The sequence below is a fragment of the Pituophis catenifer genome, unplaced genomic scaffold, assembly GCF_029215685.1.
Source record: "Pituophis catenifer annectens isolate HBS135680 unplaced genomic scaffold, rPitCat1.0.hap2 SCAF_1, whole genome shotgun sequence".
NCBI classification, from domain to species: domain Eukaryota; kingdom Metazoa; phylum Chordata; class Lepidosauria; order Squamata; family Colubridae; genus Pituophis; species Pituophis catenifer.
In genome coordinates, this window is record NW_027256881.1 from 169,336,385 (window position 1) to 169,351,425 (window position 15,041).

Here is a 15,041-nt window from a genome sequence, read left to right on the forward strand (position 1 = left end):
TATAGGCTTCATCTCGGATTGATTTTTTTAAAAATTTAACATGGACTTCTCTCGCCAATCTGTGTCTTCTTATATAATTTGTTTGTACACGATAAGTTTCTTCCAATTGTCCTTTTATTTCTTCTGGCTCTTTTTGTATCATTCCTGCAATAATCTCCACCATCTTTCCTTCTAAATCCTCATTTTTTTCCTCTGGAACATTTTGAAAACGCAAGAAGTATGAGGCCTTTTCCATTTCGAGCATGGCCAAGGAATCTGACATTTCTTTGTTTAGTTGTAGGGTTTTTTGTTCCATTGCTTCTACTTTTAATTCCACGTGATCTATTTTTGTTTCCGTTTTCCTAATTCTCTGTTCATTTTCTGCTATAGAATTTTGAATGCCCCCAATTTTATCCTTCATGGTCTTAATATCTTCCTTAACTTCTCCTAATTCATTTCTGATCTCTGCATGGAACGTTCTCATTTCTTCCTGATTTTCAGCTATTTTTTCTTGTGTTTGAAGCAGTGTCTCCTGGATCTTTTGAAACATATCTTGTATTACATTAGGTGCCATTTCCAGTTTTTCTTTTTCTTTTTCTTTCCCCATCATGCTATCTATTGTTTTTTGTTGTGAGGGGGAAGGAGTCATTACTAACGTACTCGTTGTAGGTTTTTTCCCTGTCTTTGTTATGGTGGATGTTGTAGACATTTTTAATATTCGTGTAAAGCTTTCCAACCTTAACATCAATTATTAAGTTATTCCTTAATATCTCTTTTCCCCTCCAAATACTACTTATACACCACACAACTTATATATAGTTATATTATATTATATTGCCAGTTATCCCAATTGAGCAATTAATTCTTATTCCCAGTATAAATCTATTTACTTATCAATCAAGATTTTAATTTGATTTTCTTAATTTTCTAATTAGCAATCTTTTCAATTACCCCCTTTTTCAATCAGTCTATCTCAGAGAAACAGTCAATTCATCTGTTATTTTGTATAAAAATCAGTCTTTCACTTTAACAATAATTCCTTGTCTATCTACAATTTCACAATACAATTTATAGCTATAAAAATATTGTCAACTTATATATTTCTTTCAAATAATAAACTTATTAACTAATTAAACGGTTCAAAATTAATAATTCACTTAATTTTTATTTTCTTTAGTCCTTATTGTCTTCTTGTTTTACCTCTCTCAGGCTGTTCTTTCACAATCATAAAAAACGCAATCTGTGTCGTCTCAGTCTTTTTTTTTTTTTAATTTCTTCTCCCAATAATCGGATCTCTGCATTCAATTTTCAAATCTTTTTTTTTAACTTGAGTTCTTATTATCCAAAGTTATTTGTAAATCCAGAGTTCGAAATCCAGACAGGTCTTCTGTATCCGTGAAATTCACCACTTAGTCCAGTATTTCAGTCTCTGCACTCGGTTTCCGATGTTTGGGGTTTGAATCAGTTATAATTCCCAAGATCAAACGGCTTGTCTCTATATCCACAAAGTCCACAGGCTGCTCCCTTTGATCAACTGTAAAAGTCCGCAGTCAGGCCGCTTCAAGCGCTATTTCTCCTTTTCTTATATTTGCTTAGTCATTCTATGGGTTTCTCTTTTCCGCGCTGTAGTTATTCCCCCTTTTTTCCTTCTCCTCTTGTATCGCCGCTGTTATAACTCACTTGTCTTCCTCTGATTGGATCGCGCGTCCCATTTGCCGTCTCTGTTGTAGGTGATCTATCTGACAGTCACTCAGATTTGCTTCCACTTTTTGCTTCGTTCTAGGCGGGCGCCATCACTCCTGTCCGCCGATAAGGCCGACTTTTTCTCCACCAATTTAAGAGATTGATCGCTCGACCTCCCTGATGACAGCGCAACACCAGGGGGCTTCGCGAATTCCTCTTTCGTTTCCTGATCCCTCCAAATTCAGGAATGCCCCTAAAGAGCACTTAATGAGGAAATTTGGGTTTCAGAGACGGAGCCTCCTTTTCCTCACCCGATCGTGATGATGTCACCGCCGGAAGTCTAAAGACCTTCTTAACAAGGAAAGAAGTATATTACAATTAAAATCTTTGAATCAACTAAAAGAAAGGACAATTTGAACATGGTTTCAATATGTACAGTTGCAAGCTAGATGGAGAGAAGAACAGAAAATTGGTTTTCTGCAAAATGAGGAGAATTTGGTAAAACAGATTAGAGATCAAAGTCAAATGCACATAAAAAGGTTGTATAATGCATTGGTAGAAATAGATTCAGAAACGGAGTTAGTTAAGGACTGTATAATAAAGTGGGCACAAAATATTGAAGAACCAATAATGATGAAAACATGGGAAAAAATATGGGTTAGAAATGTGAAGTTCACGCAAGCCCAAAATTTAAGAGAGAATTTTTATAAAATGTTTTATAGATGGCATCTGGATCCTAAAAAACTAGCCTGTATGTATCCAAGTGTGCAACCTAAGTGTTGGAGATGTGAATGTGATGATGCCATGTATTATCATATATGGTGGACGTGTAAAAAAAATTAAGGCATTTTGGATAAAAATATGGTGGATTATTCAAAATATTCTCAAAAAAAAGATAAAATTTACTCCACAGTTCTTTTTGTTAGGCATAATTACAGATTGTACTGTTATAGAGACTAAGTTGATTTTAAATTTAATAACAGCAGCCAGACTCTTGGTGGCACAGTACTGGAAGAAGGAAGACTTGCCTACTATTAAAGAATGGACACTAAAAGTAGTGAATTTAGCAGAGATGGCCAAAATTTCAGCATATTTGAAGGACCATTCAAATGAAAGATATATATTGGAATGGAGAAGATGGATTGACTATATTCAAAACAAATATCGGACTAAAAAGTTTCAAATAGCTGATGAATGAAACCTAGGGAAAATTGTTGTAATGATTGTTAAAACTTTTTAAATAAAAAAAAAATCTAAGCCATGGTTTATATGTGCAAGTGTATATGAGAGAGCAAGAGGCCACCTGAGCAACCGGCAAGAGAGTGACCGGCTGCAAACTGATGAGCAAAAGATGTTCAGAGTGGAGAATGAGGAAGAATACAGATAAAATAAATTTAAAAAGCTCAGGAAAGAAATAGAAATTGAGAGGGAAAACAAATAGTATGAAGACAGCAAAGGACAGTGGGACATGCAGCCTAAAGCTGAGATTGGTAGGAGAATTCAACGAGGCAGGCAAAATGGAAGAAGTAAAGGAATGAGGAATGGAAAGATACTTTTATTACTTGTTTATATGTTTACATCAGATATATAATACTTATTCTCTCCATTTTTGTCTATACATTTTTTTTCTTTTTTCTCTTCCAAGGAGTACCAATCGTTTGATTTTTAACACTAGCCACAATAGGAAGCTGAGGAGCATAAACTGTTTCACTACAATAAGAGTTACAGAATCTATGGAGATTCTCAGTCATCTTTTTCAAAAGACAACTGGACTTTGCTTTTCCTTGAAGACATTTCACTTCTCATCTAAGAAGCCTCTTCAGTTCTGACTGAATTGTGGAGGATGGAAGCATTTATATTTCTTCAAGTCGTTTCTGAGAGACTGAAAGGACTGTTGTAAACAGGAGATACATAGTGTAGTATCCCTCCCCCTGGGTGGAGAAAAGTTTGTTCAATCTTATTGCTTAGCGCATTGTAAGCCACCCTGAGTCTCCGGAGAAGGGCGGCATATAAATCAATTTTTTTAAAAAAAATCTTAATGTAGATAGCCTCTTTGATCCCTCTTTCAAACCAGCAGTCCTCTTTGTCCAAAATGTGGACTTCACTGGCTTCACAAGAGTGACCTTTGTCTGAATCTTTGCTGTGGCTCCGTTACCGGAGCCTGTGTCATTGTCAGGAGAGGACTCCGAGAGTGAAGGGGAGGAGTTGGCAAGGCCTCCCTCTCCAGGACCCTCCTCTCTGGCAATGTCTTCGGTGTCCGCCGAAGGGCAAGAGATAGGGCCAGGGCCAAGCACGTCCACGCAGCCAGAGATGGACAGTGATGAGGGTAATGAGTCTTGGCTGGACCCACGCCAGTGTCGCAGAGATAAGCGCGCGCAACAGAAGAAAGGGCATGCCCGAGATTAGGCTGAGTCACTGGACCACACCCCACAGGATACAAAAGGGAGCGTGGTGGCCAGTCAAACCTTGTGACGAACAAAGCTGAAAGCTTCCACGCCATTCTGCATTGCCGGACTTTTGCTTTAAGACTTTGCTGGAGTATCTCTGGACTTGATTTAATTCCGTAATTATTGAGCTGCTTTCCTTTGATATATCAGAAGTGGGGAGAAGTTATCTCTCCTCTTTGTAAATAATAAACTCTTGGCAGGCAGCCACTAGGTTGTTGCCAAGTTCCGTTATCATAAGGAAAAGGATTTTGCCGGCTGGTTTGGTCTTTAACTCCTGAACGTCTATTGGTGTGTGTGCGTGGGGTTGGGGACAGAACAATCTTGTCCTAAAGGAGTCTGTTCTCCTATGTTGTGTCATGCATTTGTGAAGTGGTTGCTTTGTTTCTCCAATGTACAAATCTATATATACCTCACTGCATTATACTGCATATATCACATTGCTCAGTTTGTGTCAAGGTGTTTTATCTTTGAGGTGGAAAGTTTCTGCCTTAGTGTATTTTTGGGTTTAAAGTGTGTATTTATATTGTGTTGGTTGAAAATCCTCCTGAACTTTTCACATATTCCTGCAACATATGGAATGACTATGTTGCTTTGCTTATTGTTCTCTTCTTTGTTATTGAAGAGCTCCTGCTGGGTCTTTTTGGGGGGATTTGATGAAGGCCCAGAGGAGATAGCCACAAGTTCCTTGATGTGGTGTTTAGTTCTTTTTTTCTTATCTTTGTTGGTAGGCAAAATTTCAGTCTGGTGATATAGGGTCCTGATCACTCCCATTTTGTGCTTCAGTGGGTGGTGAGAATCAAGATGTAGTTATTGATCGACTTCCGGTTTGCTGCTGGCCGCCGCCAGATGCTCCTTCGGGATCGTCAGATTCCACTGCCTGTCAGAGCCGCCTTCACAACGGAATGGCGGCTCGAAAAAACTCCGTTTCCATGTGGAAACGGAGATAGAGCCGGCAGGGGTGGGTAGACCTCTCTGCGGAGTCCCAAAAGTTTTTTTTTTACTTTTGGGACGGAGCGGATGAGATGCCCCATATCCCCAGCCGCTGCTCCGGGCTTTGGGAGACCTCTGCTAATGCAGAGCCAGGCGTCAAAAGCAAGCCTGCAAATTTAACAGATTACTCAAAGAAAATGTGAGCTGGACCTGTAATACTGAACCGCAAGTATTTTACTTATCTTTTAAAAATTACTTAAGAGAAAGGAGTAAAAGAAAGAGGAAAAAAAGCCTTTTAAAATGGCGTCTGCCGCGGCTGGAGGAGAGGCTGAAAGGGAAAGTCCTTCTGTTTTCTATTATTACAATGTAGCGGAATAAATACCACTGGCTACATTTGTAGACAAAACTTCGCTCCTATGTCTTTTTCTCTCTTTTTCCCCTGGAGACTTGATATTGTTGTTGATTGGAAAGAAGTCTTTTTTCTTGTTTTGTTTTTTTTTAACAAAGCTTGCCTGGGCGGAAACATGGCACTGAGACTTACAAAGTCAGATAAACAAGTAGCGGGGGGGGGGGATTCCCCCACCAACAATTTAAAGGAACAAGTTTTAACTCTTCAGTCTCAGAAACCTGATTTTAATATAATAGAATTTCTCTTAGAGGAGATTGAAAGAAGGGAGGAGATTGTGAATCAGCAACTTGAAAAATTTAAGCAGGAAATTAAAGAATTGGTGAAATCTAAGTTTGATTTTTTGGAGCAAAAATTTTTAAAAGTGGCTAATGGTTTTTCAGAATTTATGATACAGTTGGACACAAATACTAATTTACTAGAGTCTAAAATGGAAGAAATTCAAGATAAATTGGACAATAGAACTCAAAAAATTGAAAATGATCTGATAAACACTCAGGATAATAGCTCAGAAGAAAAACCTAAAATGGATGCTGATCAAAAGTCTGGTAATGTAGAAAATTTGCAACAGAGGATTGAAAAAGAGATTCTAGTGGTACAATATAATTTCACAGAATATGCGATAAGATTGAGAGGTTTGCAGGAAAATAACAGAGATGATTTAAGGAAAATATCTTCTGAAATTCTAGCTGGGATTTTAAGGTTCAACCTGAGGAAGTGTTTTGTAGGATTGACAGAGTTTATCGAATAAACTCCTGGATTGCCAAGCAAAGGCAACTGCCTAGAGATGTGGTGATTTATTTTACAGATAAAGAAATTAGGAATAATATTGTGCAAAATTCCTTCAATTCTAATTTGCAATTGTATGGAAGAAAGATTTGGATTTACAAGGAACTCCCACCTAAGATATTAATGGAAAGGAAGAAATTTGGTTTTCTGGTGAATGAGTTAAAAAAGAGAAATATCCCATTTAGGTGGGATGCCCCAGTTGGTATTATATTGAGATATCAAGGAGAAAGATATCAGCTAAATACTGTTGAAAGAGCGGAAGAATTTTATCAAAATAGGTTGAAAATGAACTTAACATCTTCAGGTATAATACAGGATAAGCAGAAGGAGCTGGAAATAAAGGTAAAATATCGAATTATAGAGACTGTACCAGATAAATTGCCTTTGGATTTATCGGACACCCCAGCTGAATTATCTACAAATTTGAAAGAAGTGGCATCTAACCTTAATGTGATGACTTATCAAGGCAAGGACAAGCATGGAAACCAATTAGGGGATATACAAGGGATAAAAAAGAAACATGAGACACAAAAACAAAACCAACAAGACCAATCTACAAAGCAGAATGAAAACCGACCAGATGATACACAATTTGTAGAAAGGAAACCAGGATGGAAATCAAACCCACAAAAAGAAAAGAAAAAAAGAAATAGGTTGCATAAAAATAGAAATTTCTAAATCAAGCAACAGTGAAGCCAGTGACTTTAAAATATGAATGATTATGTGTAAACATAGAAGAGGCGACGTATTGGTTAATATCATCCTGAGGATTGTGGCAGATCTCTGCATGGCCGTAATTTGGGGACGTGAAAAAAGCCTTAAACTGATGGATTTGAATTATCCACTTTGGAATTTCTTTTTGTGTTGATAAACATATTATAATTATCTTGAATCACAAGGCAAGAGAATTATGCTGGGGCATGCAGAAGATCGGGTTGTTACCCACTACGATGATGGGAATCAATAATCCTGATGAAACCCACAATTATTACTATATGGAATATAATTATAATGTCACTCGGGTGGTTGTTTTTACTTTTATACATATAAGAAGATATTTACTACTAATGGGGGCAGATATGATTGAAGATCCTGAATAAACTGTTGCACCAGCAAGCTATGTCACCCTATTATGGATGTTGGATCTACCAATCCAGTGGAAAGACTTCAAAGAAGATATTATATGGACTATAAATTTAAAGTCATTGTCTTTTCTTTTTTTTATTTAGATATAATGGAATATATAGACATATATTTTTAAGTAGTGTGGGCAGTGAATCAAAGATATTAAGAATTGTTGTGTATGGTAATTTTGCAGGATAGTGGGTGAATAAGCTAGTTAGTAGATTGATTAGTCTAAGAAAAGGGATTTTTAAGTGATATATTTAGGGGAGTGGAGGAAATGGATAGAGTGGAATAAATGTTAAACTAGATTTTATGGGGAAGGCCGCTTTGAAATGTTATAGTAATATATATAGAAGATTAAATGTTAAAGTAGGACTTATCGTATAGTTTTAAAGTGGAAGGTGGTCTTGAATTGTTGTAATAATATATAGATACAAACTTGGGAGAGGAGAAAAAGGGCAGATTATTGCCAAATTGGGAGTTATAATACTATTATGTTAAATTAGAAGTTATTCTATAATGTTATAGTATAATGTCTTTTTTTTTTCTTTCTTTTCTCTTTTCTGAAATGTATGGATAAAGGGGGATGTCATAATATTAATAATATTTTTAGTAAGTAAAGGTCAATATTTAGAGGAGGGAGTAAGTAATCTGTTATGAATTAGGTTTTTTTTTTGTTACGAAGAAGTCACAGGGGGGGATGGGTGGGGAGGGGGGGTTAGGGAGGGGGAGGGAGAGGGGGAAAAAAGGGGGAAAATTTGTATTTGAAAACTTTTTCAATTAAAAAAAAAAAAGATGTAGTTATTGATCTGTATGTGTATGTGTATGTGTGTGTGGGTGTGGGGGATTTCTGTAAACTTTAATGTTAAGACTTCCATCTTCCTTAATATGTACTGCACAGTCCAGGAAGGCCAGACTATTTTCCTTAACATCTTCCTAAGTGAATTTAATGTAACTGTCCAAAGAATTGATGTGTTTGTGAAGGCTTCCAATTCCTGCGTTTTAATCTTGACCCAAGTACTGTCCACATACCTATACTGGGGAATCGGTGGACTTTCTGTGAAGGAGTGTAGGACTTTGAAACTTGTTTTCACTCATATACTTTTTCCTCCAACCATTCACCTGACTTTTGTAAACAGAGCTGACCAATAGTCTGGTTAATTTAATTAGCACCTGTTGAAGGATCACAGCTTGGGGTTGCAGGAGGGGCTGTGGCTGGGCAGCTTGCTGCTGGAACTGCATTGGTGGTGGGACTAGGGCCAGTGTCCACTGGCACTTAACCCATCCTTAGCCTTGACTTTCTATAAAGAATTTTATTTTGGCTACGTATCTTCTTCACTCTATACTATCCCCCCTCCCAACTTCCCACGGTAGGCCTGAAGCCTACCTGTTTTCCTGTTGTCAGGAGTTGGGTACACCACTTATCGGATAAGATGTGGATGTGCCTTTTTCTCACTGGATGCTATCCAGTGTCCAATTTTCAGCAATTCTATGGATCAGCTCTCCTCAAATTTTCCAACTCTTACTTTTGTTGTCATTTTTTACATTTTTATCATGAGACATATCCTTTGTTAAACTATTCCACTTCATTTCACACATTTTTCTTCCATAATATACTGCTCTTATACTTGCTACCAAAATATTTTCAGCATGTCAACTGTCTCACTAGGGGCAAGAATATTTTAGACCATTGCTACACAACATTAAAAGATGCTTATCAGTCTTTACCACAAGCAGCTGTGGGACACTCTAATCATTGCATGATTCACCTTGTACCCATTTATAGACGAAGACTTAAAACCATAAAACCAACAATTAAATCAGTGAGGTCTTGTACTGAGGAGGCAAAGCTAAAGCTATCGGCTTGCCTTGATTGCACTGATCGGAACGTTTCCAAAGATACCTGCAGACTTGGATGATCTCACAGATACTGTAACATCATATATCAGTTTTTGTAAAGACCTATTGTTGTGGCCCGCTAGCAGAGCTGGCAGCAGATTCAGACAGTGAGGAGGTTGAGGAGCAACATGGGCCCGGTCAGAACTCCTATGTGTGCCGACCAGAAACCTGCGAATATACAGTAACAATAAACCTTGGTTCACAGCTAAACTTAAGCAGCTACAAAGTGCCAAAGAGGAAGCCTACAGAAAAGGCGACAGAATGCTGTACAGTCAGGCCAGAAACATATTAGCAAGGGAGATCACAGCAGCAAAAAGAAGCTACTCTGAAAAGCTAAGGAATCAGTTCTCAACAAATGAACCAGCAAACATGTGGAAAACTCTTTAAAATATCACCAGTTACAGCAAACCTCCTTTCCATGCTGAAGGAAATCGACAACTGGCAGATGATCTGAACGTGTTTTACTGTAGGTTTGAGAGGAAACTACTGCCACCTATCTCCACAATCCCCATCTTAGACACGCCAACAGCAGTCAAGCCTCCTACAATTGACCCCATCCCATTGGGCCCCGCTCCTTTGGTGATTACAGAAAATAATGTGCAAGGTCTATTTCACAGACAAAAGCCAGGAAAAACACCAGGCCAAGACAAGATACCGTATTTTTGGGACTATAAAATGCTCCAGACCATAAGACACACCTAATTTTTGGGGAGGAAAACAAGAAAAAAAATCTGCCTCTGCCTCCCAGCATCCACCGGTATTCATCTGGCTAGCATCCTTGCAGCAAACAGCCTGGTCAACTTCAGCATGCTATCGCAGCCTGATTTAGCATGAGCAGCTGATTGGCGGTTGGATCCGCCTCCCGGAATACCACTGATCAGCGGTTCCAGGCTGCGGGGATTGCCACCGCCATTTATCACTGCCTCTGCATGTCCCATTTTCGGCCCATTCCAGGTGGCGGGAATCACCGCCAATTGTTGCTGTTCACCAGCGCTTGGCAGCGATCAGCGACAGTGCCGATGACGGTGATCCCCACTGCCTCAAATGGGCTGAAAATGGGACATGCGAAGGCCAAAAATGGGGTGTTCTGAAGCTGAAAATGGGGCACGCAGAGGCCGGAAACGGTTTAAGGGTGGGGACTGGTGGGTGGGCGGGGCTTCAGCAACATTCGCTCTATAAGATGCACACACATTTCCACCCATTTTGGAGGGGGGAGGAAGTGCATCTTATAGTGCAAAAAATAGGGTAAATCCTTCTTGCTTAAAAGTTTGTACTGTCCAACTGGCCCCCATTTTCACCCGCATCTTTAATAAATCACTAGAGATGTGCTATGTTCCTTCTTGCTTCAAATGTTTTGCTATCATCCCAGTGCCTAAGAAACCCTCCATCAAGGAACTGAATGACTTTAGACCAGTTGCTCTTACATTTGTACTTATGAAAACCTTTGAAAAGCTAGTGCTGGCCTACCTGAAAACCATCACGGATCCTTGCAATTTGCCTACTGAGCAAATAGATTGGCAGATGATGCTGTTAATATGGCGCTGCACTACATCTTACAACCTCTTGAATCTCCAAAGACCTAAGCAAGGGTTTTATCTGTAGACTTTAGCTCGACATTCAATACCATCACTCCAGATATTCTTCTTACTAAACTAAATCAGCTAGCTGTGCCTGACTACAATTGTGAGTGGATCATAAGCTTTCTAACAGACAGGAAGCAGCAGGTGAAGGTAGGCAAAATCACATCAGATACCTGTACAATTAGCACACTGACCCCCAAGGGCTGTATTCTGACTCCACTTCTCTCTACAAATTAATAACTGAATCTCAAAAGATTCATCTGTTAAAGTACTGAAGTTTGCAGATGATACAATAGTGATTGGTCTCATTCAAGATGATGATGAATCTGCATACAGATGGGAAGTTGAACTAGTCTTGTGGTGCGACCAGAACAATCTTGAACTGAACACACTCAGAACCGTAGAAATGATGGTAGATTTTAAGAGAAACCCTCCTATATTACTATCTCTTACGATACTAAACAAAACAGTATCAACAGTAGAGACCTTCAAGTTTCTAGGTTCTATAATATCTCAAGACTTAAAATGGACACCTAACATAAAAAAACATCATAAAAAAGCAGACCTGAAGACCAGCTGGGTGGTGGGAGGCACGCATCCATGGGCAGCTAAACCGAGACAATGGCTTGTGTGCCATCAGAGAGGGCACTGCGTGCCACCTCTGGCACGCATGCCATAAATTCGCCATCACAGCACTAGAATATCAATTGACAGCACACTGCACTTCTTACTGATGATGATACCTAGTTTAGATAATGAAACATCTGCAAGAAAACAAGCAAGCCCAGAGAGCACCAAGGACCCCTCAGATAATTGTTTGACATTAAGTTGAATTAACAAAAAAAAAAAATGAACAAAACAAATAGGAAAGTGCATTACCTTTAACAAGCAATTTATCTCTAATTGACACTCTTCGAGTAGAATCAGAAGTGGAATTGGAAGTACGGGAGCCCTTGACACCATCATCCCGTTTCAGTTTGCTTGCCAATGTTAGCATTAGTGCTAGCTTCAATCTAAAATACAAATACTAAAATAAAAAATAGTTATTTTACCGATTTTACTTTTCTTTCAAGGGCAATATTCTATTATATAAACATATTCAGAAACAGCTCAGTCCATGGGCATTATTTTTTCATGTTTTAAAACATACACACTTTTATATTAAGTCAAACCAATGGTCTATGACCAGGCTTCTTCAATCCATGGCCCATGGACTGCATGTGGCCCCACAAGATTGTAAACTTTTAACATGTGATTAACATACATTAACTATATATTTTATATGCAACCCAAGACAATTCCTCTTTACTTAATGTAGCCCAAGCAAACCAAAAGTTTGGACAACAATAATTTACACCAACAATATATAATTAAGCTAGAATTATCAGATGGAAGTGATTTATAGTCCTGAGGTTTTTTTCATGCCATTAATGCTTTACTTACCAACGAGCCACAATCATTTCTACAATCAACATTAATCTGTGACCACTGCAAGCAAAGTAATCTTAATTTTAACGAGAAGTGTAAAATACAGCTTTTGAAAATAAAAGTAAGATTTTCCAGTTCACCACTGTCCTGTATTTCAATGTTTATATGTGCAATTTACAAAAGAATTGGTCAAGATTTAATTATCTTATCTTATTTAATTATCAGAATATATATTACTGATGGGTAAATTTTTTTTCTCTGTGAGATCCAAATTCAGAACATTCCAATTTTCATCCAGAATCATGCATTCTATAGCTGTTTTGTGTTTCTAAAAGGTGAATTGTCCAAAATAGCAAGCCATTTAGAACTGTTTTCAGAACTCAATAATCTTCATAAATGCACAGCCCCACCCCATCTAGCATGGAATATTAGATATACAGTCTCACACATAGCTTAGTTTCTGAGGAATTAATAACTTAAAATGAGAGAGGAGAAACCAGAATATAACAGTGTAATCCTATGTAAATCTACTTAGAAGTAAGTCCCACTGAATGAAACAATTGGTTCAAAATGAAAACAATAGGAAGGGAAGAGAAGTTGCAGGGATTTTAAAATATAATTTTTGCTCAGATATCCAAATGAACAAAACGAACTTAACTTTTGCATTTTATTATTCCTCCCTGCATCTGGATGCCTGTGACAAACAAAATGGACTCTAAGATGGGCTTGACATGATCCAGCAGGGTTGTTCTTATGCGTTTTAAAACTGAAACCATGTTAACTAATTGCCTGAACAGATCCAATAAGGTTCTTGGAAGGAGAAAAGAAAGACTAGACAAATGAATTCCTGCAGATAAGGTCAAACCCTCTTAACTCAGCACCCAATGCCTCCCACTGGGCCTCCCAACAAATACCAACCTGCCTCCCACAGTAGGAGCTCGGACCCCGACGGTCAAAATCAGGGCCTTTTGACAAAGGCCGATGGCGCCAGGGATGGTGGCGACGACCAGCTCCTGCAGAGGGATAAGCTGGAGGCTGGACACCGCAGAGAGGGACCGACCACTGACAACACCGCTCACCTGGAAAGACCATCAAGTCGCCGCTCCCACGCCAAGGACAACGCTGCCGCCGCCAGGACCATCCCAGATGGCCCCACACACCGACTGAACCGGAAGTGTAAGGAACAGGCGGCGCTCTTCGAAACAAAAACGAGAAGAAACAAAATAAACCACGAGAACGCAAACTTTATTGAGATCCGGAGAGGGTCAAGGAGGAAAATGGACTTGCGCATGCGTTCCCTCAGAACTTGTTGACAGAAGAGGTAGGAAGGATCCCGCGAGATTAAGCTATCCCGTGAGAAAAGCGAGTTTATCGTCGATTTCCTTTATTTTCGCCCACTTGCTCTCCGGGACCATGTTTAAAAGGAAGGAGTGTTCGTTCTCGGCTCTCCGCAAAGATCGCTGGAATAAGGAGTTACTTCGAGCCTGAAAATTGCCACAGTTATTAAATGAATCACAGCAGTTGTAAAGTTAATAACATGTTTATTAAGTGAATCTGGCTTCCCCAATGACTTTGTCAGAAGTTGCAAAAGGTGATCACATGGTAAGGACACTGCAACTGTCATAAATACATGGATGTTGCCAAGCAGAAAAAGTTTGATCATGTGACCATGGGAATGCTGAAATCGTCATAAGTGTGAAAAATGGTCATAAATCACTTTTCTCAGTGCCTTTATAACTTCAAATGGTCATTAAATAAATGATTGTAAGTCAAGGACTACCTGTATAACTCATGAGCTCACATCAAGAGAGACATCAACTGATATTAATAAATTCCTTCTATTACTAGTTCTGACGCTTGTCCCTTCAGAAACTGACTGCAAAATAATTCAAAGTTTTTCTTTACAAAAAACAAGGCACAATTAAACCACAGATCCTTTTTGTCATCATGCATCCAACTATTGTACTAATTTTGCAGTTTTGCAAAAAAGAAAGCATGGATTTCCCATGATGCATCTGCAGATGATTTATCATTAGGATTGTTTACCGTAATTTATTAACTTTGATTAATTTTGATTAGTATTAACAATTAATATGTAGTGATGTTATGAGGGAAAAACACTGTTATTATCAGATTATTATTCGAGAATACTATTTTCATTACTGTGATGCTTATTACTCAAAAAAACTAACCAGACAACACACTGTCTATATGGATTTTGAATACGTTGCTCTTATTTATATTAATAAAAAGAACAATTATATTTTTAAAAATCTGCAGGTCCATAGGTTTTGAATCTACCAGAACTGGGGTTTCAAGCTGACGGCCCACGGACTGGATGCATCATGCTCAGGCCACGGCCACCCCAACTCAGTGAAGGGGAAAAACATTTTGAAACATCCAATGACAGCAAGTTTGATGTGATGCAGCGAGTTTGACCCCCATATACTAGATGTACTAGTTGTGGAGATGAAAGTTTAGGACTGAGTTTTTCCGCATTTAGTACTGGTAGAAAGTTTATGACTGCATCACATTCACATGGTAATCAGAAAAGGCAGCAAAAATAGGTGAAATATAAGATGTTTATCTCCAAAAGCTGGTAACTGAAATCAACAGGCTGTTACAAGTGAAAAAAAAACCCAATGCAGTGAAGAAGGCTAGGACTTGCATTGGGAAATCCATAATAAATAATTTATTGCCCATGAATATCTTTCCTTCTCTCATTCTGTTTATATAAATCTTATAATTTTACATTGTGTGAGTTGGTTGATCTTT

The 15,041-nt window shown here is 38.5% G+C and overlaps 1 protein-coding gene across 4 annotated transcripts in view; it reads right to left on the reverse strand.

The window, feature by feature from the left end:
* The window catches only part of UBE2F (ubiquitin conjugating enzyme E2 F (putative)), a 207,545-nt gene extending 194,021 nt beyond the window's left edge, over window positions 1-13,524 (reverse strand). For 3 of the 4 annotated variants that reach the window (XM_070933181.1, XM_070933182.1, XM_070933179.1), the window contains exons 1-2: window positions 13,346-13,524; window positions 11,718-11,865 (exon numbers count right to left, since the gene is read on the reverse strand). In XM_070933181.1, coding sequence (XP_070789282.1) covers window positions 11,718-11,835 — 118 coding nt within the window. In that variant the 5' untranslated portion in view covers window positions 11,836-11,865; window positions 13,346-13,524. The other variant, XM_070933180.1, reaches the window with a different exon arrangement.
* Between the last annotated feature and the right edge of the window lie 1,517 nt (window positions 13,525-15,041).